Source organism: Anser cygnoides, chromosome 3 (genome assembly GCF_040182565.1).
Source record: "Anser cygnoides isolate HZ-2024a breed goose chromosome 3, Taihu_goose_T2T_genome, whole genome shotgun sequence".
Classification (NCBI taxonomy): Eukaryota; Metazoa; Chordata; class Aves; order Anseriformes; family Anatidae; genus Anser; species Anser cygnoides.
Window position 1 is genome coordinate 42,026,444 of NC_089875.1, and position 25,512 is coordinate 42,051,955.

At 40.7% G+C, this 25,512-nt stretch overlaps 1 protein-coding gene across 10 annotated transcripts in view; it reads left to right on the plus strand.

The window, feature by feature from the left end:
- Nucleotides 1–346: 346 nt before the first annotated feature.
- The window catches only part of NID1 (nidogen 1), a 61,343-nt gene continuing 36,177 nt past the window's right edge, over nucleotides 347–25,512 (plus strand). For 9 of the 10 annotated variants that reach the window (XM_066994015.1, XM_066994013.1, XM_066994018.1 and 6 more), the window contains exons 1-12: nucleotides 347–627; nucleotides 4,819–5,118; nucleotides 6,265–6,494; nucleotides 7,100–7,524; nucleotides 8,556–8,705; nucleotides 9,964–10,215; nucleotides 11,321–11,521; nucleotides 13,133–13,378; nucleotides 14,297–14,440; nucleotides 15,970–16,098; nucleotides 19,338–19,481; nucleotides 20,227–20,349. In XM_066994015.1, coding sequence (XP_066850116.1) covers nucleotides 379–627; nucleotides 4,819–5,118; nucleotides 6,265–6,494; nucleotides 7,100–7,524; nucleotides 8,556–8,705; nucleotides 9,964–10,215; nucleotides 11,321–11,521; nucleotides 13,133–13,378; nucleotides 14,297–14,440; nucleotides 15,970–16,098; nucleotides 19,338–19,481; nucleotides 20,227–20,349 — 2,593 coding nt within the window. In that variant the 5' untranslated portion in view covers nucleotides 347–378. The remainder of the gene's footprint in view (nucleotides 628–4,818; nucleotides 5,119–6,264; nucleotides 6,495–7,099; nucleotides 7,525–8,555; nucleotides 8,706–9,963; nucleotides 10,216–11,320; nucleotides 11,522–13,132; nucleotides 13,379–14,296; nucleotides 14,441–15,969; nucleotides 16,099–19,337; nucleotides 19,482–20,226; nucleotides 20,350–25,512) is intronic. The other variant, XM_066994022.1, reaches the window with a different exon arrangement.

Below are 25,512 nucleotides of genomic sequence, written 5' to 3' on the forward strand. Positions count from 1 at the left end.
GGCTGTGAAGTAGGAAGATGTAGTCGGGGGCTGTTTCGCTGCTCTGTATACAGATTTCTATGCACCTCACCATCAGTGAAGTTCCGTTTTCAGGCTGCTCCGTGAGTTTTGCTTTACAGTCGGTGACGCTCTAGCGTTGACAGATGTACTCTACAACAGACGTTTGGGCGTATTTCTTTATTATTATTATTATTTGTCCCTGCCGATAACCACCCGGCGTCGAGCTCCCTTCACGCAGGGCTTCCCCCGTTCCCCCCCTCACACAACTTCTCGGCGGCTCCCCGCCTCAGCCCGCTCCCCGCCCCCCGCCCCCCGCCCTCTGCCCGCGCTTATAGCGGCGGGGCCGCGCCACCGCCGCCTCCCCGGGAGCCGCCAGCCATGGGCGCCGCGCCGCGCTGCCCGCCCTGTGCGCTGCTGGCCCTGGCCGCTGCCATGGCGCTCCCCGGCCCGCTCCTTCCCGCCCCGGCGCTGCAGCCCCAGCCCCAGCCCCATCCCGAGCCGCTGCTGCTGCCTCACGGCCCGGGGCACGGCGACGCGGCGCTGGAGCACGGCGACGATTCGCGCTCGGCGGCGCTGGAGCTGAGCAGGGCGCTGCGCTTCTACGGGACGGCCGTGCGCTCCCTACACGTGAGTGCGGGCTTTTGGGAGAGCCCTGCGGCGGGGCAGCGGCGGGATTTAGATTTCTAAGGTTGAAACCCGGCCCGCTGGGCAGAGGGATTAACGCGCTGTAACGCCGTGAGGCTGAGGGTTGGCTGCTGGGGCGGTTTTTCGCGGAGATGCTGGGAAAGCTTCGCACCCTGTCATGCCTTCCGGGCTGCAGCTGTAGGCGTGCGAAGCGTGTAGTTCCCCCGCGCCGGGGAACGCCGGATCGCGGCACCGCCGAAGCCGTGCTCCTTCTCGTTGCCCGCACTGTCCCTACCTAGATAAGTCCCGAAATCACGTCAGAAACCCAAAATACCGAGGGATGCCTACGTGAGAAAGTGGGCGTTGTGAAGAGGCAGGGAGAGATAATTCACTGGTAGGAAGAGGAGCCCAGCCGTCAGTTGGAGCCTTTCGGGCATTGTCTTGGCTTCTCGCGCTTGGTCACTGATTAGCCAGCCCAAGTCAGAACTGCCCTTTGAGAGGCACAGACAGAGCCGGGCTGTGTGTCCAGTCGCTGAGGGGCGAGATAGCGAGGAACGTGCCCGATAAGGGACAGAAGGGGACAGTAGGTTGGGTAGCACCACGAGGCTTCTCTAGCTTAATGCTCTCGTTACTTGCCCGTGCCATAGAACCACAGTGATTTCAGGGCTAGTTCTGGTCTGGGACAATGTAGAGGCACTTCCAGAATCAATCCTAGGGCTCCTTCAGCCCGGTTAGTGAGGAAAGGCAATTCTCGGATTGGCCAAGTCTGGTAATGAATGGTATTTTATATCGGTCTACCTAATACCAAGAGGCTTTTGTGTTGCATTTAATCTGTCACAAGTATTGTGAAACAGAAGCATGGCACAAAGTGTATGGGAGTCGGGAAAGAAGAAGTATACGCGTTAAAGGAATGTACTGAGCAGTCTTAAATGCACCTTCACACGGTACCCAATTTTGCATATTGGCAGTGAGTACTTACAAGCTCTATGATGTTATTTGGTAAGCAGAATTTACTCAGATATTTCTAGCAGATAGTAAATATTACCAAGTTTATAAATGTATGTGATAAGCTTATCCTAATTTTTGAGCACATGATTTTTGCAAGTTTCATCATCAATCAGTTGAAAATTCATGTGGGTTTTTCTCTATTTTTCCAGTCACTGGGAAGCTGAGTTGTTTGAATCAGGTCTACATACAAATGGGAAGGCAAGGACTTGTGAGGAATGAGTCTTTATTATCAACTTGTCATAAAATCCCTAGCAACAAAACTTTTTATTTTCATAGCCAGGAGAGAGAACTTTTACTCAATACAAATTGAAACATCAGATTTTCACATACAATAATCTTCAGAAGACATATTCAAGGAGAATAAAGTGTTTTCCTGTGCCAGGTTTATAACATTGGATCCTGTCAGTAGCCCATACTGATCTATTTGTTTTAGTGACACACTTCTATGAAGACTTTTTCAGTTTACACTAGAGCTTACTGATGTGGAAAAGCTAGAGGAGTGGAGATATCTTCCTCTGGGGGAAGAATCAGAGTCCGTTAACTCAAGATTGGCACGATGTAACTGGTAATTTTATTAACTTACTAAATTAATAATCTTTCATCTTTATATTAGAAAGCTGTGATGTTGTAGGTCTACAGGCACTTTGTTATACAAATAAATTCGATTGTTAAGCTCTTTTTTTCTTCAGAAATATTCATGTCCTTAAAATGCCTGGCAACTGGCCAGAGAAAAAAAATACTTCATTTGCCTGAAACTTTTTTTGTATTATATTTTTTTTCTGTCAGTAGAAGTACTTAGTTACTTTTTAGCTCCTTCTCCTCACTTAGTTTTTCAAGATAGGACCATAACAGAGTGTGTGTGATTTGTTCTGTGACAGACTATGAATGTATGTTAGCTATGTGTGTAATCCAGAAGTTGGACATGCTAAAAATACATCCGTGTTAGTTCCTGTCAATTTAAATAGAATTATACCCTAAAAGGAAAGATGTACAGTACAGCTGGTCTTTAGACAACGCCCACCTGATGCTTTTCTTCTTTTCCTTTCCCATTTGACAGGAACGATGCTTTAATGAAACCCAGTGCTTACTCTGAGTTACTTCTCTGTATTTTGGGATTTATACTTTAAGCTGTCAGTGTGAGATTAAAAGGAACAGGGTAAAGTTAAATCATGATACTTGCTATCTGTGTAGATATAACTGTATCGTTAAATCTGAAAACGAAAAGCATTTTTAGTAACGATGGATGTTCTTTCTCTACACTAAAATCTCTTCACAAAATGCTCAGCTGGTGTATTTATTTTCACTTAATAGCTTGCAAATGTTTTCTTGGTGATAGAGTACTAGCAACCAAACAGTCCCTGAACATTTATAACTGAACCATCTCATTTATAAACTATAAACATAGAATGAAAATGGCTGGCATTTCTGCATCCCCTTAATTAAATTACTTGTTGCATTTAAGTCTTAGGAAGATATAAAATGAGTAGTCAGATGCATATCCCCCAATGGATGACAAGGGAAAGACCAAATGTTAGGTCATTTCTTCTACCCACTAATTTGTTCTGTAATATTACCTAGTTCTGATCGTATTTTCTCACGTTGGTATTTTAATCTCTGCCATACATGGGGGACCAGGCAGGCTTAAAGTCTGCACACACCCAATCTGACGAAGAGCATGGAATTTGTTTGAAATATTTTGAATACAAGTCATCTCTCACAAGATGATTTAGAGTGGGAGTAGGAACGCTTGTGTGCAAAAGCCATAAGCAAGAGGGAAGAGAAATACTTTGACTCGACTCTAAATTCGTACTTTAAAGATGGAGTGCGTCTCCTTGCAAAAATGTCTTAGCAAGCAGATTAGGCTAGGGGTCTTCATTCTGGAGGAGAAATTAAACTAGGGGAGAGATTGGGTAGGATTTGACCATATGTCCCTGTACAAAAACTAGGGACCATAAAATGAAGTGGGGAGCCAGACTGAAAACAAACAAAAACAGGAGAGACCTCAGGGTATGAGTCAGGGATTGCTTTTTAAAGGATTTTGTGTATGGATAAAGTTTAGAGATGTCGAAAGGAAGACTTAACAAATACTTGAAGGAGATCCACTGAGGATGAGTAAACAGTCTAACCACAGGGAATCCCTTGAGCTGCACGTGGACGGAGGCTGGCTGGAGAAGAGCGTGCTTTGTGTTCTGCTGAACCCAAAGGTATTGTACTGCAGGTACAGCGGGGGGCACAGCCTGCTGGGCTAGATGGCCCTGAGGTCTGGGTCACTGTGGCCATCTGGACACTCTTCCAAGCCTTCATAAAGATTGTGTAGTGCTGTGTATGTCTTGACCATGTGAGGAGACCCAGTGGTGGCTTGTTCTTCTTGGACACGTAGGAATCCCTGCAAGCGAGATAAAGGTTTGAGAGGCATCTGGTGTAGTTGCATGGCTCGTGGTGCCAGTTTTGGGACCTCTGCCCCTTTGTGAGCCACTGGCATGCGTGCCAGCAGCTGTGGGCTTGGAAGTGCCTGGCTGCCTGCAGGCAGTCTGGCGTGCCCTCTTTGCTGGGGAGTCAAGCACTTGGAAATTCGTGGCTGATTCACACAGTGCCATACACATCTGGAAACATGGCCAGAGGCAGAGGTGGTTGCTTGCAAGTCATCACCTCACTGACCAGCTACCTCTCACTGAGCTAGTAGATATGCATCCAGGTAAGAGTCTAGCTCACTGCTTAACAAAAACGTAACAGTTGGCTTCATCTTTACCATCCCTGGTAATGCTGTTGTAAAGCTGCTCTGCAAGAGGGACAGCTAAAAAGGAGACGAGCTTTTGGTCGTCAGTGAGAGTCTGCGCACAACGCGTGACAGGCTCGCAATGGGGTTGCATTGGGTCTTGGTCTGAGAAAGACTTGGGAACTTGTGAAATGTGCTGGATGTGGATGTCTGTTAGAAGAGGCAATAAGGATCTGAAATGTAAATGGCTAAAATCCCTTTTTTCTAGGGGAAAAAGGTCGGTCAATTTGTAAAGTACACCTGTTTTTTGAAAAGGAAGCTTGCAAAATTTCATTGCTTTACAAATACAAGGCTGACTTCTGACTCAATTTCTTTTAGAAATGCAATGAAAATATTGTGATCTAGAGCACATAAGTGTGGGAGACAGGCATATGAACAGTATTCATCTTACAATTTCTACTTTTTATTAGGTTGCCACTAATGGGATTATCGCAGTGAATGAACCCTCAAATGAGGAAAAATATCTCGGTCAATTCCCTGTCAGTTTTGGGGCTATTGCTCCCTTTATGGCTGATCTGGATACAACAGATGGACGTGGAAATGTGTATTACAGAGAAGATTCATCCTCAGAGGTCTTGAAACTTGCATCAGACTACATCAAAAGGGGGTTTCCTGAGACCACTTTCGAACCCAGCAGTGTTGTTGTTGTTACCTGGAAGCTTGTGGCTCCTTACCAGGGACCTGGAGAAGATCCTACTTTGGAAGAAAAGGTGAATGTTAATCAGAGCTTTGAGACAAGTTGGACACACGTTCAGTTGATGTGTAACACCGTAACCTGTTTTTTGAAGGCTTGAATTCCTTGCGTTCTTGTGTTGAAAAGGCTGTAGCAAAGTAGGAGTTTGCACAATTTTTACCAGATTTTTTAATTTTAGTGTTATTCATTCAGAGAAAAATGCTTGAACCTTAGTAGCTGATTTCTTTGTATTCCCTGACATTCCCATACCAAATGTTAAGTGTGATGCGTTAATAACTGAAATAGTTGTACATGTCCTGCCCTCCAGCTGTGGAATACAATCCATTTGGCTTGAATTGTTCAACAGACTACTAAGTCAATTTGATATCAAACTATCTAAAATCTGATAAGGACTAATAAGAACTTCAGACTGTGAATCCAGTTCAGAGAGTTGACCTTGCATTAACAAAAAGCCCATACTTTGTAGCAAGTATTGAATGAAGAAGCAGTTAGAGGTTACTTTTTGTATTATTTGCAATCCATTTCCCTTTTCTTTTTGCTTTTTAAGTCCTGTTAGGTACTATCTTGTGAAGATTTCTGATGTTTGTAACTTCATGCATTGTAATTATCCTAATTGATGAGCCTGCTCGGCAATGTATGAAGCTGAGAACATTACCACAATTTAGCAGGTCTTCTTTTGTCAAAGATTAATTTCTTGCACCTAGCTTGACGCAACCATTGTTTTCACAGTAATGATTCTGCACTGTTATATCAATGAACAGCTGATGTCTGAGGTACTGTAATGACGGTTCCTACAGTGTGTAGGAGTGTTCCCACAGCAACAGACATTTGCAGCAACATGCAAATTGAACTCTTCTTTAAATATTCTGTTTACAAATATACTCATGCCACTTTTCTACATCTTTTTATTTAGTCTAGCCCATTGCCTTTTATTTTAAGGAGATGGCTACTTCCTTAATGATTTAACTTTCCTCTTTCTGTTTAATATTTATGCATGCCAAATGTAAAACTGCCTGAGCAAAACATAAGTTTGCATAATACTGATTTTTTTTCCTAGTAATACATGATGCATTCATTATGTGTTATGGAAATTCAGATTTTGACTTTGTGTTTAAAAAGAAAAAAGTCATTCTATTGTCTGTTTTATTTTTTTTCCCCACAGAGAAACACATTCCAGGCTGTTTTAGCCTCATCCGATTCCAGTTCCTATGCTATTTTCCTTTACCCAGAAGACAGTTTGCAGTTCTATAGTACATACTCCAAGAATGATGATGGGAAGATTCCTGCTATGGTTGGCTTTAGCCAAGCCTCCACAAACTACTACTTCTGGGAAAAGCCGGGATCCTACAATATCATCGCTAATGATGAAGACAGCATTAGAAACTTGCACAAGTATGCTTTTTTAAACTTCTCAAGAAAACCTGCTGGATTTCCACATTTTTCTTAATTGTAGCATGAGTCAATGAGAAATAAGTTGCGTTTAAAAAATCGCAAAGTCTGCCACGGATAAATATTCATTCTCTTGAAGAATATAAGGACGTTGGTGTAATTTTCAAAAGTTCATAGAATTCTGTTGTCCCTGCTAGGAGCTGCTGTTTACTTAGCTCTTCTGAAGATAGGACCACTTAAGACTAACTTTTTATACTCTTTCATGGGCAGTCTTTTTGGGGGGATTAAAAAAAAGTGAACAAGAAGGAAAGGGAGTAGGTTAGAAAGTTCTAACAAGTGTTAGCGAGACCTTTGTGACTCAAATATGTCCTTCTGTTTCCACCTCTTTGGAGTCAAGAAGAGAGCTCTGAATGTGGTGAAAAAGTGCTATCCAAATTGTCAGTGGAATTTTGTAGCTGAATAAACTGTACTTGTGCAGTACTATGTTGATTACGTAATCGAACAGTTTGTCTTGATATTTCTTAGTGAAGTACTACATTTTGTGTAGCATAAAAATACCACAACTTGCACTTGACCATTCTGATTTGGCATACACTTCTCTTTGATAGAAGCAGCAATGCTGGGAAGAAAGGAGTCTGGGTGTTTGAGATTGGTAGCTCGTCTGACAGTATTGTGCCTGCCAAGATCAGCAATGTTCTGGAGAGCGTAGAGTCCAGTGAACAAGACCAGGAGATGACCTCAAAACCATTTATGTCAGACTATGGCTCCACTGAAATAAGACAACAGTATGTCACCAGCAGTATGGACAGTATAGAAGAGGATCAGCACGTGACGTATAGCGTTCCTCAGTTAGCTGCGGAAGACTTGGTAACGTCATACCAAGATATAACAGGAACACCTTCAACTGAGTCTTTTTACAGTCATCAAGATTTCCCAACAGCAAAAGCTCCACCTCGCCAGTTCCCGGCCCAGCAGTTCCCACCGCAGGAACCCCAGGTCATAGATGTGGAAGAATTTGATGAAACTGGTATCGGTAAGGTCTTTTGTACAGCTTGGTTCCTGCTAAGTTGGATAGGCTGTAAAAGCATTCAGAAGATCTGGGCACTTTTAAGAAGTTTGCATTGCTCGTTGAGGCAGTTAACCCTGGATGTCACCTCAGAATCCCATCCTGCCAGTCTAGTGAACTAATCCTGTGGTCAGGCTTACAGGAGAGCAAGTTTACAGTGTCTGGGGAACTGGAATCTCTCCTAAGGAAAGCTTCCCATAAGGCTAGTGGTATTCCTAAAGTTGACCCATAATTTATGGAACTGATTTCTCCATGTCTTTTGTCCAGGACTGTTTTTAAAGATATGATCTGAATTTATTAGCTTCATTAAGCAGCTGTTCCTGGTAAAGATCTTATGATGGGTTCTATTGAAACCTGGTTGCTTTTTTTTCCTTTCCTGGATGTGTTACTTGAATACAGGTGATTTAATAAAGGTTGGGAATAATGACTGCTGTAAAGATCATTGGCTAAAAATATTGGCTCAAGTTTTACAAGGCTAGTATTTGCAATTCTAACTTCTGAGGAGTTGTTTATAGAAAATTCAAAACAGTGTGACTGACTACCCAGATGTTGTTTCAAGAAGCAGATGTGAGCATTTCTCTGTGAAATAATAGGTTCAACCAACTAGGATTAGTGTGTGTGTGTGGTGCATGCTCCTAGGTATTGTACTGATATTTTGTTCTGAGGTTGGAAAGGTTCACTTTTCCTTTGGTTTGGAAGCAACGGCAGGTAAAATATTGTGTTTAGTTTCACCAAGACAGCTTAACTGCGTAGATCCAGTGAATTCAGTAGAACTAAGCATGTGAAACCCTGATGTTTTCTGGAAAACAGTGGACTGTTACTTACATATTCCAACGTTAGCAAAAAAAATGAATTATAATTGATTGTTTTCCTTGAAGACAAAATGTGAAGAAAACCCCTGATTAAATGAGTGTAGGTATGCTCTGAAACTGAATCAGGGGCATGTGAATACTATAGTAATTACAAAAAAAGTAAGTGTCTGGTCTTACTTTCTGCAGTGTTCCGCTACCACACAGATGTCCAACAGACCTGTGCTAACAATCGCCACCAGTGCTCTGTTCATGCTATTTGCAAAGATTACCCCAATGGATTTTGTTGCAGTTGTATTGCTGGTTACAAAGGAAACGGCAGACAATGTGTAGCAGAAGGTAACTTTTTTTGAAAATTGGGTGCATATGAAGCAATTGCATGTGGCATGCTTGAATGAGGTGACCTGTTTTGAAAAGTTAAAAAAAGACGTGGTTAAATGTTTCCTGAAAAGCTTACCACTAGAGACAATTTAAAAGGTATTTTAAGTGAGCTATGCTTTCTAAAACGTGTTTTTGTTTGTTTCTAAATGGAGCAAATAATTTTAGATAGTTAAGTATATGAATTATGCATTTTTAAGATGACTTTCTAGCAATTTCTTATGTAACTGACACAATTTAATAGATAGCACAGCATCCAGTGTTATTGCTAGAAGTAGCTGTCAAGTTCCAGAGTTTCATAACCTGATTTGATCCCCACTCCAGAAATGGACAGTATAAAGGGGATGAACAAATTAACTCTGATCATCAAAGTGAAGAGCATGGCTCCTCTTTGTCTGATTCTTAAGCTCCTTTACTAAGGGGCTAATCTGCCAGATTTTTGTTAGATACCCATTTAAACTTTGTTCCTGTGTAGGATCCATAAAGGAATTTCTTATGTACACACTTGTAATCCTCATAGTGACTTGACTCAGGGTATAGATGCATGTCAATAACTGAAATAGCTGACTGCAAACTTTGTGTTGTATAAGGCAAGAAAGTAAAACCTACTGCTCAGCTTCCAGTTCATACATCTGAGTTTTCCAGAGGGAAGAAAAAAAAAAAGCATCTGATGGTAATTCAACTTAAATTTGAGTGTATTTAGGATACTGTATACAGAATAAAAGTAGTAAACCAAAGTAACTACTTCTGTAAAACAGTCTCAAAACAAATTTTCTCTAAAGGTCAGTAGTCAGATTACTCTGAAAACCTACGGGTGTCAGCCTTCTAGGTGGCATGGAATGAGCAAATTTACTTTCACTAGAAATTGATATGAAGTGTCATATTCAAGTGAAAAAGTGAAGTGCCACTTACTGTCAGAGATAGTGCAAGAGCAGAGTCTGTTTGTGGAGTAGTCCTTGGAGGAAAAATTGTTAATGAGGGTAAAGGGCATCTCTTTCGGCAATTTTGGCTGTTTAGTAATCTGTATAATGACAATACACATGTAAGCAAACTGACATACTGCTTCTGTGCAGTTTCCTGTCATTTGAATTCAGTGAGCATTTGTTTGTCATTCATTTTGACACTAACATCTTTGAACATAGTGCATGCTCTGAACACATTCCTTGCAGAGTATTTGAGAACTGTCATTTTCTTCTGATGCCTTGCATTGATTTGCCAGGTTCCCCTCAGAGAGTCAATGGGAAAGTCAAAGGAAGAATCTTTGTGGGAAATAACCCTGTGCCAGTTACATTTGAGAACACTGATCTCCACTCCTACGTTGTGATGAACCAAGGACGTGCCTACACTGCTATCAGCACAATCCCGGAGACCTTGGGGTATTCTTTATTGCCTCTTGCCTCTATTGGAGGTATAATAGGATGGATGTTTGCTGTGGAACAGCAAGGATATAAAAATGGATTCAGCGTTACTGGTAACTTTTAAATTAAAATATTTATTCCTCCGTCTTGAGTTAAGAAATGTGTATCTAGAAGGAATATAGGATGAAAATCTATTTATTCTGAGCTGAAAGCTGATTGCTTTATAAACTTATTGTTTAGATATTGGGCTTTTTATTTTACAACTTGTTCGCAAGCATGTAAGTCTCTTGGAGAAGAATGGATTGGCCAGTTCCTGTACAAGAAAAAGATTATTAAAAAGTATCTCATTTTTGGTACTTAAGTGTAAAGAGCTGCAGAAAAAAAACACCTGCCCCTACATCTATGTGAAGTATAATATATTAATTGCTTGATTGTGCCAATGAAGCAAAACACAATGGAAATCTGACCTAGTGAAGGTCTAAATTTCTTAATGGAGGCAAATGCTACATGAGAGGCAAATGATTTTGCTAACTTACTTGAAGGAAACCCCAGCTCACAATTACAGCTTTTCATAAGTGTCCAGGGCCTTATCTACTTGTTTGTGCACATGAATTCAAGCTGTAGGTCCAATCTGTTCTCGAAGAACATGTGTTTCTTTTTTAAATTTTATCCTTTACAGCCCTGCACTATGAACTTAACTTATTATTTGGGGATTTTTTTTTATATTGTGTACTTTAAGTTTGTTCCAGAATTTACAACATACGTTTCACTTGGTTTTGATTTAGAAACAGATGTGTGGGATTTTATTTTTAACTGACTGTATTCCTAATGGATATATTCTCTAAAATGTACAACTCATATACTACTTCAACTGATAGGATAAGACTGAATATTTTTAGTTTTGTCTGAACATATTTGGTTGATTTTCATTCTCCTTTTTAAAAAACAAACAAACAAACAAAAAAAAAAAAAAAAAAAAACCCTGCTTCATCAGGATTACTTGCAGTTTAGCATGTTCTGTGTTTATGAAGTGAGAGTTTCAGTTATAAATATACCTCTGGAAGTTATTTCTGTAGGGACCCAAAACATTAGTAATTGTGCCACATCAAAGCTTGCTTGCAGAAAATAGTTATTTTTATTATCTGGTACAAGTGGTTATGGTGAATAGAAGGATTCAGAAACCAGTGCAAAGTGGTTTAACTAATACTGTTTCTATAGGTGGCGAGTTTACACGGCAAACAGAAGTTACTTTTCTTGGCAACAATGAGAAGCTGGTTATAAAGCAGAAATTCAGTGGAATTGATGAGCACGGTCACCTTACTATCAGCACAGAAATGGAGGGCAGAATACCTGAGATCCCCTCTGGTGCATCAGTTCATATTGAACCATACACTGAACTCTATCACACTTCTAGTTCTGGTAAGTTTTCCTAAGAAGGAAATGATATACAAGTGCACATTTCTCATCGTGGAGAGTAAGACAACCTGAAAAACATGATTTTATTACCTTCTTAAAGGGTGTGCTTATGACATTTATTTACAGAAAGCTGCTTTTTGCCTCTTAGGAATGGGTCCCAAAGAAGGTGGATTTTGAGTGGGACAATGCAAATATTTCTCATATTTTTATTGAAAAAAAAACGAGTTTAACTTTCAACTGTTGTTTGTGCTGATGTTCCATTTTTTATCGGTCTTATTTTTATACTGCCAATGACAGTCGTACAAATTGCAAAGCTTTTTGTAGGGTCCACAGCTCTCCAGTAGGAGCCAAACTGGTATACCTATTTGTAGACCTATTTGTAGTAATGTTGTCATTAAATGGGCTTTGTTCTTGTCTAATGAGACCATGCAAACGAGTAATTTACCAGTATGTGTGGGCTAAGCTGCACTTCAATGACCATGCCTTCTGTTAGTAACAAGCATTGGTCAGTATTATTTGAGCTGAATTTAAACAACTGACCAGAAAGTTAGGATGCTCTTAATTCCCTTAGCAATTTTCTCCATTGTCTCTTCAGTACTTCTCTTACTTCCTGATCTAAGACTCTGAGATTTGGTAAGAGATCCATTCATTTCACCATTTACAATGGGATAATCCTTTCTTTATTGTGGATGTCTCAACCCAGCAAAAACAAAGCGAGGTTGTAATGTTCCTTCCAGCCAGACAACCCCGCCATCAAAAGAGCAGTAAAGGGGAAGCAGCAAGTGGTACCTAAACCCAAGTGCATCTAATTATTAGAGAGACAGCACTTTGCTCTGATGGTACTTGGCACACTTTGATTGCTAGAGATAGCTGAAAGTGGTATAGTTGCATCATCGCTGCGCTATGTCTGCTGGTGCCTGGCTTTGGTATCCAGTGCTGAGCCCCTCTTGCTGCTTTGCCTGGGAGGAGGCATCCTTCAGGCTGGGTTTGATTTACCAGCAACCGAATAGGTGTCCTTCCGCTGTCCTATGGCATATCTGACGGACCATTATTTAAACAGCAGAAACCCAGCTTTTGCCAACTGTTGTAAATGGATTGATATACTGCTGTCCGTTTGAAGACTAGTGGAATTCAAAGGAACTTTCTGTAGGTGGGAGGATCTGCAAGCCTAGATCTGCTTTGAAGAATAATGGTCAGATTTTTTCACAATATGGAAAACTGCTGTGGAGTGTACAAGGGCTCTCAGACATGTCATCTTCAGGACTCAAAATCCAAGACCAGTAGATGGCAATGAACTTAAAGTGGGTGTAGTTTGGTGCTGGTGATGAGGCTCTTCTCCTTCTCGGCTTACAGATCCATTATGCAGTTTCATCTAAAGAAACTTCTGAGTTTCCCGAGTTAATTTTTCTTTTCATTACCTGGCAGCCCACAAAGTAAATTTCAATTTTTAATTACATCAAGACAAATTATGTGTCTTGTCCCTGAATGCTGCACTGAGAACAGAACAAACCTCATCCAGTACCTATTCCTTTGCATGAGAATGTGTTCAGATGCTAATTGGGCGCAGCATTTTTGATTTCTGTTCTGATCCATGTTCTTGTTGCCATTTTGCAGTGATCACTTCCTCATCCACCCGAGAGTACACAGTGACAGAGCCAGAAAGGGATGGGGTTGCTTCCACATACACAGGTGCCTATCAGTGGCGACAGACCATCTCCTTTGATGAATGCATTCATGATGAGTCGTTACATGCTACTTCTGCTACTCAGCAGCTCTCAGTGGACAGTGTATTTGTCCTGTATAACAGAGATGAGCAAATTCTGCGATACGCTATGAGTAATTCCATCGGCCCAATCAGCGGTATGTATGAATTAGAAATCTTTTTTTCCCTCTATTGTGAGTAATTAAAAGCATGCTTTTATGTTCTTTTAGCCTGCATTAGCTGGGCATTAATGAATTAAATTAGTTGCATTAGTCGCCAGATCTGGGCTCATCAATTAAGAATAGAAATGGGACTGTTGAAAGTTTGTGTTTTACTTGGGGAATGATATTTAAGTAATTATCTGCTTCTGAAATTCAGTGGAGTGTGTGTCTAATTCCTTGAAATACTCCCAAAATACTAGCTTGAATCTATTGCTGCTTAGATACATGGGATGTGTCATTTTTCCTTAGTAGCTACTACGTAGTTCTTCTGTTAATGATATTTTTGTATTGTCAGGGTAAAGGGCAAAAGAGGGGATTAAGATCTACCATTAAAAAAACAATAGTTTCCGTAGGTTATCTTGAAACAAGGCACGTTAGTTGTGAGGTAGGAAGCCTATGAAATGTACTTTCTAGAACAGTTCTAGTTTGTATGTGCTAATATCAGGAAGAAAAACAAAAAACAAAGGAGAATTTTGAAAATGCATGCCAGATAAGTACAGAAAGGACTATGCTCACTTTTGTTTGTTCCAAAAATAAAGTTCTGCAAATTTAAATGAACAAAACAAGCTGTTAATCACACTTTGGGTCTAGGCTAGTGGCTGGAAGATGCATTTAAAAAATAATACACACACAAAAAGACCTGAACAGTCCTTTGCAGAATTTACAAGGAATACAGGTGTTACTGTCATTTGAGATTACGTCCTGCATATCTCCTGCAAGTCTCCTTTCTAGTGCAAAACATGCTTTTTTTTTTTTTCTGTTTAATGTATGCCAAAAGCAAACTCCTTCTGGGCCTTACCTGAGTCTTATTATTTGGGTAGAGTTCTTATGTCTGAATGTGATCTTTCTTGTCAGATGGTTCTGCTGATATTAACCGAAATCCTTGCTACACGGGTACCCATAATTGTGACACCAATGCAATATGTCGTCCAGGAACTGGAAATCGTTTCTTCTGTGAATGTTCAATTGGCTTCCGTGGAGATGGAAACGTTTGTTATGGTATCAGAAGATTTTCATTTCAAAATGACAGCTAACGTAGAATTTGGTTTGCTTGGGACGTATAGACCCTTGGTTTGAGGGGTCAGAATGAATCGACCTAAGAGGCTGGTTTGGGGAACAATAGGTTAGAGGGATGCTGGGGTAACTGAACAATCTGATTAATTAAGTTTTTGTAATTAAGTGATTAATTAATTCACTGTCTTGGAGAGTCAAACCTGGGTATGTTTTTTTAGCTTAGAAAGCTTCTTACATAGTTGCTCTTTTCATAAAACTTGTGGAAACTTAGCTGTGAGAAATGTACTGTTCTGCAAATTCTGGTTAAAATGAGTCAACTAAATTAAAAGTTCTTGAGGGCAATGAGGAATTGCATGTGTAACATGCATACAGAGCACAGGTACATGGAACCCACTGAAATAATCTTTTTTAAGGTATGCTTTGAAAATTCCTTCTGTCCAAGTCTTTAGGATCCAGGGTTGAAATGCTTGAAGATGCGTTATCTTTGTCTTGCTCTTTAGCGAAGATTTTTTCTTAGCTGTGTACAGTGTTTCTTCTGCCTAAGATCTTCTTTTTGTAACATTTGACAGTTTTTCGAGATGCTTTGTAAGAGCTACTGAAAAAGTTGAAAGCTCCATGTCTTTATTTATCTTCTTGTCAATGAAATGTGTTGTTAGGTTGACAAAGCTAGATTGCGTTGCAGTACGAAGTTTCCTTCTTTTTCATATTTCAATCTATTTTGCATGCCCCAGGTCATAGTAGAAACTTCAGAGAGGCCTCCTGCTTACTTTAAGATTTTGATTTTTTCCAGACATGCTCTTAAGGTGAACTAAACTTCAGTTGGTGACTGTTAGGCTGCACAGTTTAATAAAATCTTAGGTCACTTTAGCTTCTGAACTTGGGATCTCTACCTCTTTTATGTGTATGTATATTAATATAAGTAAACAGTGAGCTTTTGGAGTTAATTAAATCTTTTGCCATATAAACTAGTTACGGTATATAAGATCAAAAATACGTATTTTAGATCAAATGTAAAGGTTATATCCCCAGTATTAGTTCAATCCATATTTTAACATAATAGTGCACATCAATTGTTTGCCATTTACTGTCTTTAGGAATAACGTGCAAGTTCTTTTTAATGCGTTAGGTTTTAATATATGGATAACTACAGAAGGAGTCTTTCCTAAAGTTCTGCTCGCCAAGTAGTCATCACTGCTGCTGGTCACCTTGTAGCCTGTGTTTTCTTTCACAGTGTTTCCTCCTTCTCTGATTTCCTGGCCTTCCTCTTACTACTCCACTATAGAATCTCTTCAGGTTGTGTTTTTGTGCAGTTTAGCTGAGGCCACAGTTACCTGAAAATGATTTTCAGGTTACCAGTACCTTTTAAGAGGTATGGTCTATCCAAGATGTGGATTAAATACTCAAGCCTGCTATTATTTAACAGTTGCGCAGGTTTTTTTTTGTTGTTGTTTTTTTGTTTTGGTATCAGTATTAAATACATATTTGTAATAACGGGAATCCTTACAATATTCTAGATGTTGATGAATGTTCAGAGCAACCAGCTGTATGTGGCAGCAATGCAGTTTGCAATAACCAGCCAGGAACGTACCGATGTGAGTGTGTAGATGGATACCAGTTTGCAGCAGATGGACAGACTTGTGTTGGTGAGTTTCAAATTTCTTAAAAACACCGTGATTAAAACACTGGCTTTCAGGCTGTGATTTGTCTCACAGAAGCAGAACGCACCTTCTAGGATATATGCTGGCTTCTAACATGAATTGAATTTAGGGGTTTGTTCTACAGTTAGTGACTACAATCCATTAGGTAACTGAAGAAGGTGCCTGAAGTACTTTGTTTCCATCTCATAAAAATTCCCCAATTAAAATGTTTCCAAATGGAAAAATAATGAAATGCTTCTGTCTTTTTTGTACTGTGTCTTAGTTGTAGATTTCACATAGAAGTAAAATTCCAATTTGTAAAAGAAAAAAAATTGAAGTGAGCAGTTACTAATTTGTCTTTATTTCACAGTGTCTCACTCTCAACATGAGGTACTGCTTTTTCTGCACCATGGCTGTAAATTATTTTCTGTTGTCTTACCCCTTGGCTTTTGGGGATTTGAAGTTTTGTTTCTTTGTTTCAAAGCTAATTGACAGTAAACTTTGTCTTTTTTTGGTCTCCATACCTGATATCAAGGGACAAACCATTGCATCGTTAAAAAAAACTACACGTTCTCTTATCATTGGTTGTGTTGATCCACAACTTCTCTAGGCAGCTTGTTCTAGCGCCTCATGACCCTCACAGTAAAGAATTTCTTCCTATTATCTAATCTAAATCTATCCTTTTTTAGTTTAAAAAACATTACCCTTTGTCCTATCACTACACCCCCTAACAAAGGGTTCCTCCCCAGTTTTCCTGCAAGTTCTTTTTAGGTACTGGAAGGCCACTGTAAGGTCTCACCAGAGCCTTCTCTTCTCCAGGCTGAACAACCCCAGCTACCTCAGCCTGTCTTCGTTGCTTCAGCCGCTCCAGCCCTTTGATTTCTTGGTCTCCTCTGGACTTGTTCTAATGCTTTCATGTCCTTCTTGTGCGGGGGGCCCCAGAGCTGAATGTAGGGCTCCACGTGGAGTCTCGAGAGCACAGAGCAGAGGGGGAGAATCGCTTCCCTCGACCTGCTGGCCATGCTACTTTTGATGCAGCCCAGGATACGGTTGGCTTTCAGGGCTGTAAGCGCACATTGCTGGCTCGTGTCAAGCTTCTCATCAAGCAGCACCCCCAGGTCCTTCTCCTCAGGGCTGCTCTCAATCCATTCTCTGCCAAGCCTGTATTTGTGCTTGGGATTGCCTCAGTCCAGATGCAGGACCTTGCGCTTGGCCTTGATGAACTCCATGAGGTACTCACAGCACCACTCTCAAGCCTGTCCAGGTCCCTTCCCTCCAGCATGCTGACTGCACCACACAGCTTGGTGTCATCAGCAAACTTGCTGAGGGTGACTTGCTGAGGGTGCACTCGCTCCCGCTGACCATGTCTTTGACAAAGAGACTAAACAGTGCCAGTCCCCAGACCGACCCCTGAGGAACACCGCTCATTACCGATCTTCACTTGGACATGGAGCTGTTGACCAGAACTCTGAGTGCAGCCATCCAGCCAGTCACAAGCCCCATTCCTCTGTCCAGTAGGAATTACCATTCATGTCCACTCAGTGTACAATGAGCCTATTCCTTTCTTGCAGAACAGTTGGAAAAAGGCAACTTTTTCGACAACACAGGAAAGGATGGGGTCAGATATGGAAGCGCAGCTTTATATTCTTTCCATTATAACCACCACTACCCTTTAGTCACCTTGACCTGAAGGAGGATGTTCTTCTCTCCAGCCATGGCCTTGCTGGTTTCACTCTACCGCTTTTCCATGAAATTGATGTGTCATGCTTGTAACAAGTGCCAAGTGGCTCCTTACCTAGCTTGAAGGACTTCAGCATGATCCCTTCCTTCAATCGAAAAGAAACTTTGCATCCATAAGATGCAGGGGGCGGAAGATGATCCGTAGTTTCCCAACAGAGTGAAAATAAATGCCATGGTAATCTTGTTCCCCGTCTATGGGTTTACAGCCTGTGAACAACCTGAATCTCAGAAAATGCAACAGCTACCCTCTTTGTGCTTGTGTGGGTTGCTCTGGGCTACCCACTCTGCCTCAGCTTTTCTGGAATTGCAGCTTTTTCATACCAGCTGTGTGACTCAGCAAACAGCTTAAGGAGAGTTTTAAGTGAATCCTGTCTTCCAATTAGCCCACTGAGGACTGGGGGACTCCCTAGAAATTCCAGCTCTAGAACTTAAGCATTTAAAATGCTTAATTCTAAATAGATTACTTCATCAAGCAGAACAGATAGAAATTATTCTAACAGTGGTGTCGTCTTCTCCAGAGAAATGAAGAAAATGCCTGTTTTCAGTTCTGGCTTTGATGGTATATTTTAGTGTTTTTTTCCCTGCCGGTACTGTGGTAGTTTCCATCTGTGTACTGCGATGAAAGGAGCATTGTGGAGTCTGGTGCTGGTCCCCTGTAAGTTCCTAGGAAGAACTGCATAAAGAAAGCCTCAGTGGACCCTGTTACAGCAGCTGGAAGTCTGTTCCTAGATGCGCATGCTGTGAACTTGTGTACTTCACATATATAAATGTATACAACATTTTTGTAGTATTTTGCCTCTTTCTTTTTTAAATACCTTGGTTTCTTTTCTTCTTCTTCGACATAAGAGAGAGCTGCTGAAACTCTGCCTTACCTGGAATAGATTTGTATAAAAAGCAGTGTAGTACCTTCAGAGTCACGGCTGCCAGCGTTGAGAAAGCTGTGGAAAGCTGCAGGACTGGTCCCAGCTGCCACAGTTGGTCAAAATCTCTCCAATAGTTGACAAATGTGTTTATCTCTTATTGAATGAGTCACGGCTCCTATCCGTAGCCAAGTGATGACAGCCCTGGGTCAGTGCTAGGTTAGTGTAGCAGGATATCTAGTAATTCCCAGCGCAGTGAACTGGCTACTCAGCTAACATGTGAGGTGCCTTTGTGAGATGCCTTACATTTCTTCAGTGAGGTTTCCAGTTTATAAACAAAACTGGCATGGATATTAGGATCTGTGGCTGTGGTAGCCTTTCTCCCCTGCTCTAAATCAACAAGCATTTATGAGGTGCTAGAAGACAGTAAGTCGCTTATGAAACGCTAATAAGGTTTAACATCAGCAAAAGGAAAGGTCTTGGGGGGAAAACAACAGCAGCCCCCAGAGCAAAACATAGTTTCCTTGTCTCCTTTCTCTTCTCTGTGCTTTCACAGCTGTTCTTCTCTCTCTATGAATGTATTACAAGCTTCAGCTTTGTGGAAGAAAATTCAAACTTTCACTCTCTTGTACATCTAACCTGCAGCTGTTGAATATGCCGTAAACCACTGTCAGACAGGCACACATGGTTGTGACATTCCTCAGCGTGCTCAGTGTGTGTACACTGGTGGCTCTGCCTACATCTGCACGTGCCTCCCTGGCTTCTCTGGAGACGGGCGTGCCTGTGAGGGTGGGTAGTACCATTTGTTGTGTTTTCTTACACTTTATTGCACAACTTGGCTGGTCACTGCAATCTCCTATAGTTGCTTCTGATTTAAAATAGGAAAGTTTGTAGTTTGAGTCCTGCAGGCAAGCACTGAAAGCTCTTGTTCTTTTTTCCCTGCACTTTTGAATTCACTCTTCAATATTTGTGCTACAGAAAGTCTGAGGTGAGGTAGCCCCAATTTTTGCGGCAGCTGCAGTTAGGAGATGAGATCCTCATCTGCTGGAATTGTTTGAACTGTATTGGTTTATGTTACTAAGAGGGAATCACATAGTGGTCAGAATTCAGAATCTGCAAAAATGTTATGCTGTGTTTCATGTCAATTGGAGTGTAGTGGGAGAGCAGCTTTACCTAAAAACATCTTGTAAACCTTGCTAGCCAAATCCTACCTCTCTTGCATTGTTTTTAAGTCTTTTCCTTGAGAAACATGGAGAAAGAAACCTATTAAATACTGTGTGAATTAACAGTGCCAGTTACCCATCAGAGTAGCATGGTAGAGGGATTTCCTGGAAGGCAGAATCTAAAATACATGCATGCTTTTTTCCTCTTTGCATTTCTGTATTCTTCCAAAGGTCTGTAATTCTACTCCTATGTCCTAAAATAGAAGCCTGAAACTAATAAGCCAGATTTGCACTTTAATTCCTCACTCTGACTTGTAAGCTATCTTTCATCATGAGGTATGTTTATCTAAGACTGGTCTTTTATTTTACAGATACAGACGAATGTCAACAGGGCCGCTGTCATCCTGATGCTTTCTGCTACAACACTCCTGGGTCCTTCAGCTGCCAGTGTAAGGCAGGTTATCGTGGGGATGGTTTCCAGTGTGTATTAGGAGGTAAAATTTTACAGTTCTTGAAAGTTGGACCGGGAATATAATTGGAGAACTGGAGGTTATATGATAGTTTGCCTTCTCTATAGAACAAATTGTCTCACCGGGGACTTTGTTCTTTCTCAAGTCTCTCAGGTTCTGAATTGCATCAGGTTTGTGCCAAAGTCTATATCTTGACTATTATCACTTTTCCTGCTCAGTATCCTGTTTTAGGTTTTGTTTGTCTACCCCAAGCAGTTCTCAGCGCAAAGATGATGCTATCTTTAGAAGTTGCCTTATGTGATGGTTTGACAACAGATTGATTTTGTTTTGCATATGCAGCAGTCATGTATCATAAAACATGGAACTGTTGGTAATGTAAACTAAATGTAGCATTACAGGAGAAAAGCGAAGGATGAGACGAACGTATCTGGAATTCACTGAGATCCAGATACCTACATTCCAAGTATAGCCAGTGAGAATCCAGAAAGACTAACTCCAGTTTCTAGCTCTCTTAGATGTTTTTGTACTTACCCAGTTTGTTCTCTATTTAGCAGAAAGTTCTTTATCCTTCCACACTTCTGTTCTTGCATTGTGGTTTGAGTCTTGAAGTATATAACTCCTGATCTTGTAGGCATGCTAAAATATATATATTTAGTAAGGAACCATAAGGCACAAAGTAGCATTGTTAGAGTTACTTCAATTCAAAAGCATGACAAACCTAGGTGATAGCACTCAAGTTTTGCACAACGTTGAATGCTTTCATCCAGGAAATACATAAAACCTACCATCTGAGTACATTTGAACGCACTTCCCCTGCTTCTGAGATTCTTGCTGTTGGGCTACAGACCACCCTGCACCTCTCCATAGACTAAAAGTCAAAATGTGCAGCCAAGAGTAAAAAGGGCATGTAGCCAAAGGGAAAAGAAACAAAAAAAAGCAGTATGACTGAAGAAGGAAAAGCTGTCTTTATAAACCAGCTTCTGCACTGTGTCTTAATGATATCCAAAGTATTTGATGATTCAAAGCTGGTTTTTTTAAATGATTGATGTGCTCCCTTAAAAGTGCTTGTCTGCATGACACAGTATCACTATCTGATGTGTTGCTGAAACTTAATTTTTTCCTTTTTGCTACTGTCTTCCCTAATTTGAAGTTCTGACGTTTTTGCATGGTACGATGCTAATGCCTCAAAACAAAAAAGGCAAAGGGTAACTTATATAGGAGAGGCATAAAAAATCACAAGGTGATTTCTGGTTTTAGATCATATTTGCATGGCTTCATCGTGCACTCAACAGCACGTACTATGTCAAACCATCCAATGTCTGTAGACTTCACTATCGTAGGTAAATTGTAGGAGCTTTTGCAGTGTTCAATTCTGAAGCTCAAGCTTTTGCAACTGTATGTGAGTCTTCCAGTATTATTTTCAACGTACTTCTCATCATGAATGTCCATGCATATTTTTCTTTTAGTGCCAGATGAATGTAGAACTACTCAGTGTTTCTGACCAATGTTAAAATATTTAGCAACGAACCTGCTGATAAAAGTAGGATTTTTACTCCTAGAGAAGAAACTTGATGTGAGTAGCTCGAAGCAAAATCAAACCTTAGAGCTTCCAGTTCTTCAAGAACAATTGCAGAGGCAGAAATACTGTGTTCATGTCTGGCACATGCCCCTTTGTAGCTCAGGCCGGTGATTTTGGGTGGTGAGGCCCTGGAACAAGCTGCCCAGAGAAGCTGTGGATGCCCCATCCCTGGAAGTGCTCAAGGCCAGGCTGGATGGGGCTTTGGGCAACCTGATCTGGTGGGAGGTGTCCCTGCCCCTGGCAGGGGGGATGGAATTAAATGGTCTTTAATGTCCATTCCAACCCAAACCATTCTGTGATTCTATGATTCGGTAGGCTGTTACTTGAATTTAACCAATTAGCTCTATTACCGAGGCATATTTAATTTCTTCTGAGTGTATATGATAGCATACTTGAGTTGTTGTTTTTTTTGTTTGTTTGTTTTGGGAAAAACACCTTTTCACAGTGTGTCTACTAAACTGCTAAGTACAGACTAGTATTTTGTACTAACTTAATATTGTTATTACTACTTATCCTGGATGCTTCGTGATTTTTCCACACTCAACACAAATGTAGCTTGAATGGGGATGTCTCAAAGTCAGGGCTTTAATGGTAACAAAAAAGCGTTTTGGAGAGTTTAGTTGTGTCTACTGTTCTAGTGGGTGGGGATCGGCCAGGTTTTTTAATTGGTTAATATGTTTTTTTTGTTGTTTTTGTTTTTTCATGTGGTTTTGTACTACCAGTAGAAGACGTGCTTTAGAAACACTTGCATCAATTGGTTCTGCTCACGAAATTCTTTAAGCAGGAGTAAAAAAAAAAAAAAAAAAAAAAAAAACAACCAAAAAAACCCCACAAACAAACAAAAAAACCCACCAAACCCACCCTCCCCCCAGCTTTATAGATAAGAAGTCTCACTTTTGCTGAACCCTGACTAATGGGCAGAGCATCTGTGTTGCCTTGCTGGCCTGCAGCAATGGGAGCGTTGATAACAAAGTTAGCTACTCCTCCCTTCTTTGAAAGTTAATAGAACAATAGCTTCCCCTGGGATGTCATTTATTGCTAAAGCTTTAGTGCTTTTAAAATGGATATATCCGACTGCTAATCACTGCCAGTAGTTAGAATCAAAATACTTTCTGAAGCCTAGCAAAAAGCAGCTTAGTTTACTTTAGCACCCAATTTGTAAAGTAAGTTGCTTCAGGATGGAGATTGCAGAAAAGAGTCCATTGTATTCAGATGTTATTAGAGAGCCTTTCTTCTCTTTTTACCCACTAAGGTTTTGATCTTGTTAGCTTCAGTCAAGTCACTGAAGTCTTTCCTGGTTGTTAACAGCATGGAAAGTTTCATTCGTCCAAATACTCTGTTCTTTTTCCTGTCCTTTTCTGAACAACGTGTACAATTGCTTGCTTGTGTGGAGTCTTCATTATTACGTGGAGCATGCAGTTGAATCTTACCACTGGGAAGAGCAACTCTTGTAGCAAGCAGCCTTAACAAGTAAGATGGATTTGAGTTGTATGTGAGTGGATGTGGTAGGAGTAAACCAGCAGGTTAATGAAAGAGTTAACGATGCTGGAATGCCCCGCTGCTCACAGCTATTAAGAATGTCTGCACTTCATTATTTCCTCACGCTTCATTTTTCCATTTCAAAAACCAGATGTCTGAGTGTTTCTACCCCTGCAGACCCCAGACACTGTTTACTAAACAGACACAAGTCTAGATTATTGGACAGGGGGTCTGACCATTAAGAGCCATTCAGTGGTCCTCTGCATACCATCTGTTTCACACGAGAAATGCACTTACAGGGCAGCACTGGAAGTGAAGGATTGCAATGCAAAGTGAATGGACAAAGGGAAGTGTGTTGTTTTGTCTTTCCTCTTCCTTTTCTGGCAATGTCTGAGAACAGCAGTTAAAAGTGCCAGCATAACTCTTTGTGATATGTGGGGAATAAAGTGATCCACATAAGAAATAAACAAGTACTCTTCGGTTGCATACTGGTCCCAGTTTTAAATCACTTTTCTGTCTTTAGCTTGTGAATGAAAACCTGTTTGAGTAGTTATATCAGATCTTGAAAATTTTCTGAATGTGAATTGAATTTAATACAGTATACCAGGCTGTAGTCCCTCCTACAAAGTGGAAGGGAAGAAGACCCATACATCCCTGTTTCTCATGCTGTTTTCTCGGCCTCCATCTTTTTTGAAAAAGTCCATAAATTATCTTCTGCAGTGCCGCCACAAGATCTTTCCTTTATAACCAAAAGAGACTTTGAATATTTGCATATGCCTTTTTTTTTTTTTTTTGGCTTATGTTGGGAAAGTGTAGGTGTATGTTTTTCATCCGGTCCACTTTCAGTATCTGTGCTATTTCCAGTTCATTTTTTCAAGTTCTGTGGTATTCTTCAGTGACTTTTAAATTCTGTGTTGCTAGTGGTAGTTGATAAAACAACTGGAAAAAATGCCGAAAACATTAAATTGCAATTTTATTTTTCTGAGAAAGGGTATTCATTTAGCTTGAGTTCAGGATGCACCCTTTCACGTATCTAGTCTGCCTTGGGTGTGCTGTGGTCCATGGAGCATCACTTCTTCAGCAGCCTTTCTTCTCTGTTCTCACTACGTTCTTACTACAGCCTCTCTCCTCAGAGCTCCCTTCTGTATGCTCCTTCAATTTTTCACTGTTCTTTTGAACTCTGGGTACCAGAGTTGGACCCACTATTCCTTGAATCATGTTATTAATCCCATGTAGAGTAATAACTTTGCTTCTCTATACCTGCATGGTGTTCCCTGTGTATCTGCTGAATTCTTATTGATACCCCCTCACAATCCCAACAGGACTTAGCTTGGTGTTCACACTGAGGTGCTTATCTGCTGTCAGCTTTCCTGGGTTGTCATTTTCCAAGACAAGTCTCTGTCTTTAGAGGATGATGTACACAGTATCTCCCACGAAGAGTAACTTTCCATTTGACTGTGAATCCACTTGTTGATTTTAGTGAGCTCAGTTTACCTAGTGAGGAGGTCGCGGAACCTTGGAAAAGGCATGCTTCATTTTCCAGTTGCTACAAACAAGTATGGTAGTAGATGTAATGGCACAGGTTACAGCAGTTAAGCATTATTTGCTCTTAGTTCTTGGAGTAGTTAATGGAAATTTTCCTCACATAAGAGTCAAGAGACCAGAGAACTCCTCTAGTGTTAATTGTCCTGTATCACTGAAGAGCCTTAACTAGATGAAATATTACTGTATGGGTATTAAAGGAGGAGCTCTAAGGAACCTTCTCATTTAGGCTGATGCACTGAAGGAAAGGAAACTTACTAGCCCTGTCTGTGTCTGAAAGCTGGCTTACAAAGTAGCCTTTGTATGACCTAAATACGTGCCAATTCTTGCTATATGTTTTGTCTAACTTGTATTGTTAGATCACCAAAGCTTTATTTACTGTGTGAATCTCATCTTTCAGACTGCGTTATAGCTAGCCTCATTTCAGACAGTTAATTAACACAATTTAAAGCTTGCAAAATTAAGCCATCTTTTATTTTCTTAAGCACTCTGAGTAAAATGTATGACTGTGTAAGCACTATGAGTAGATTATCCCAACCAGCTGGCATGTCTGGATCTTTAGAAAGAATAAATCATATACTCTGAAA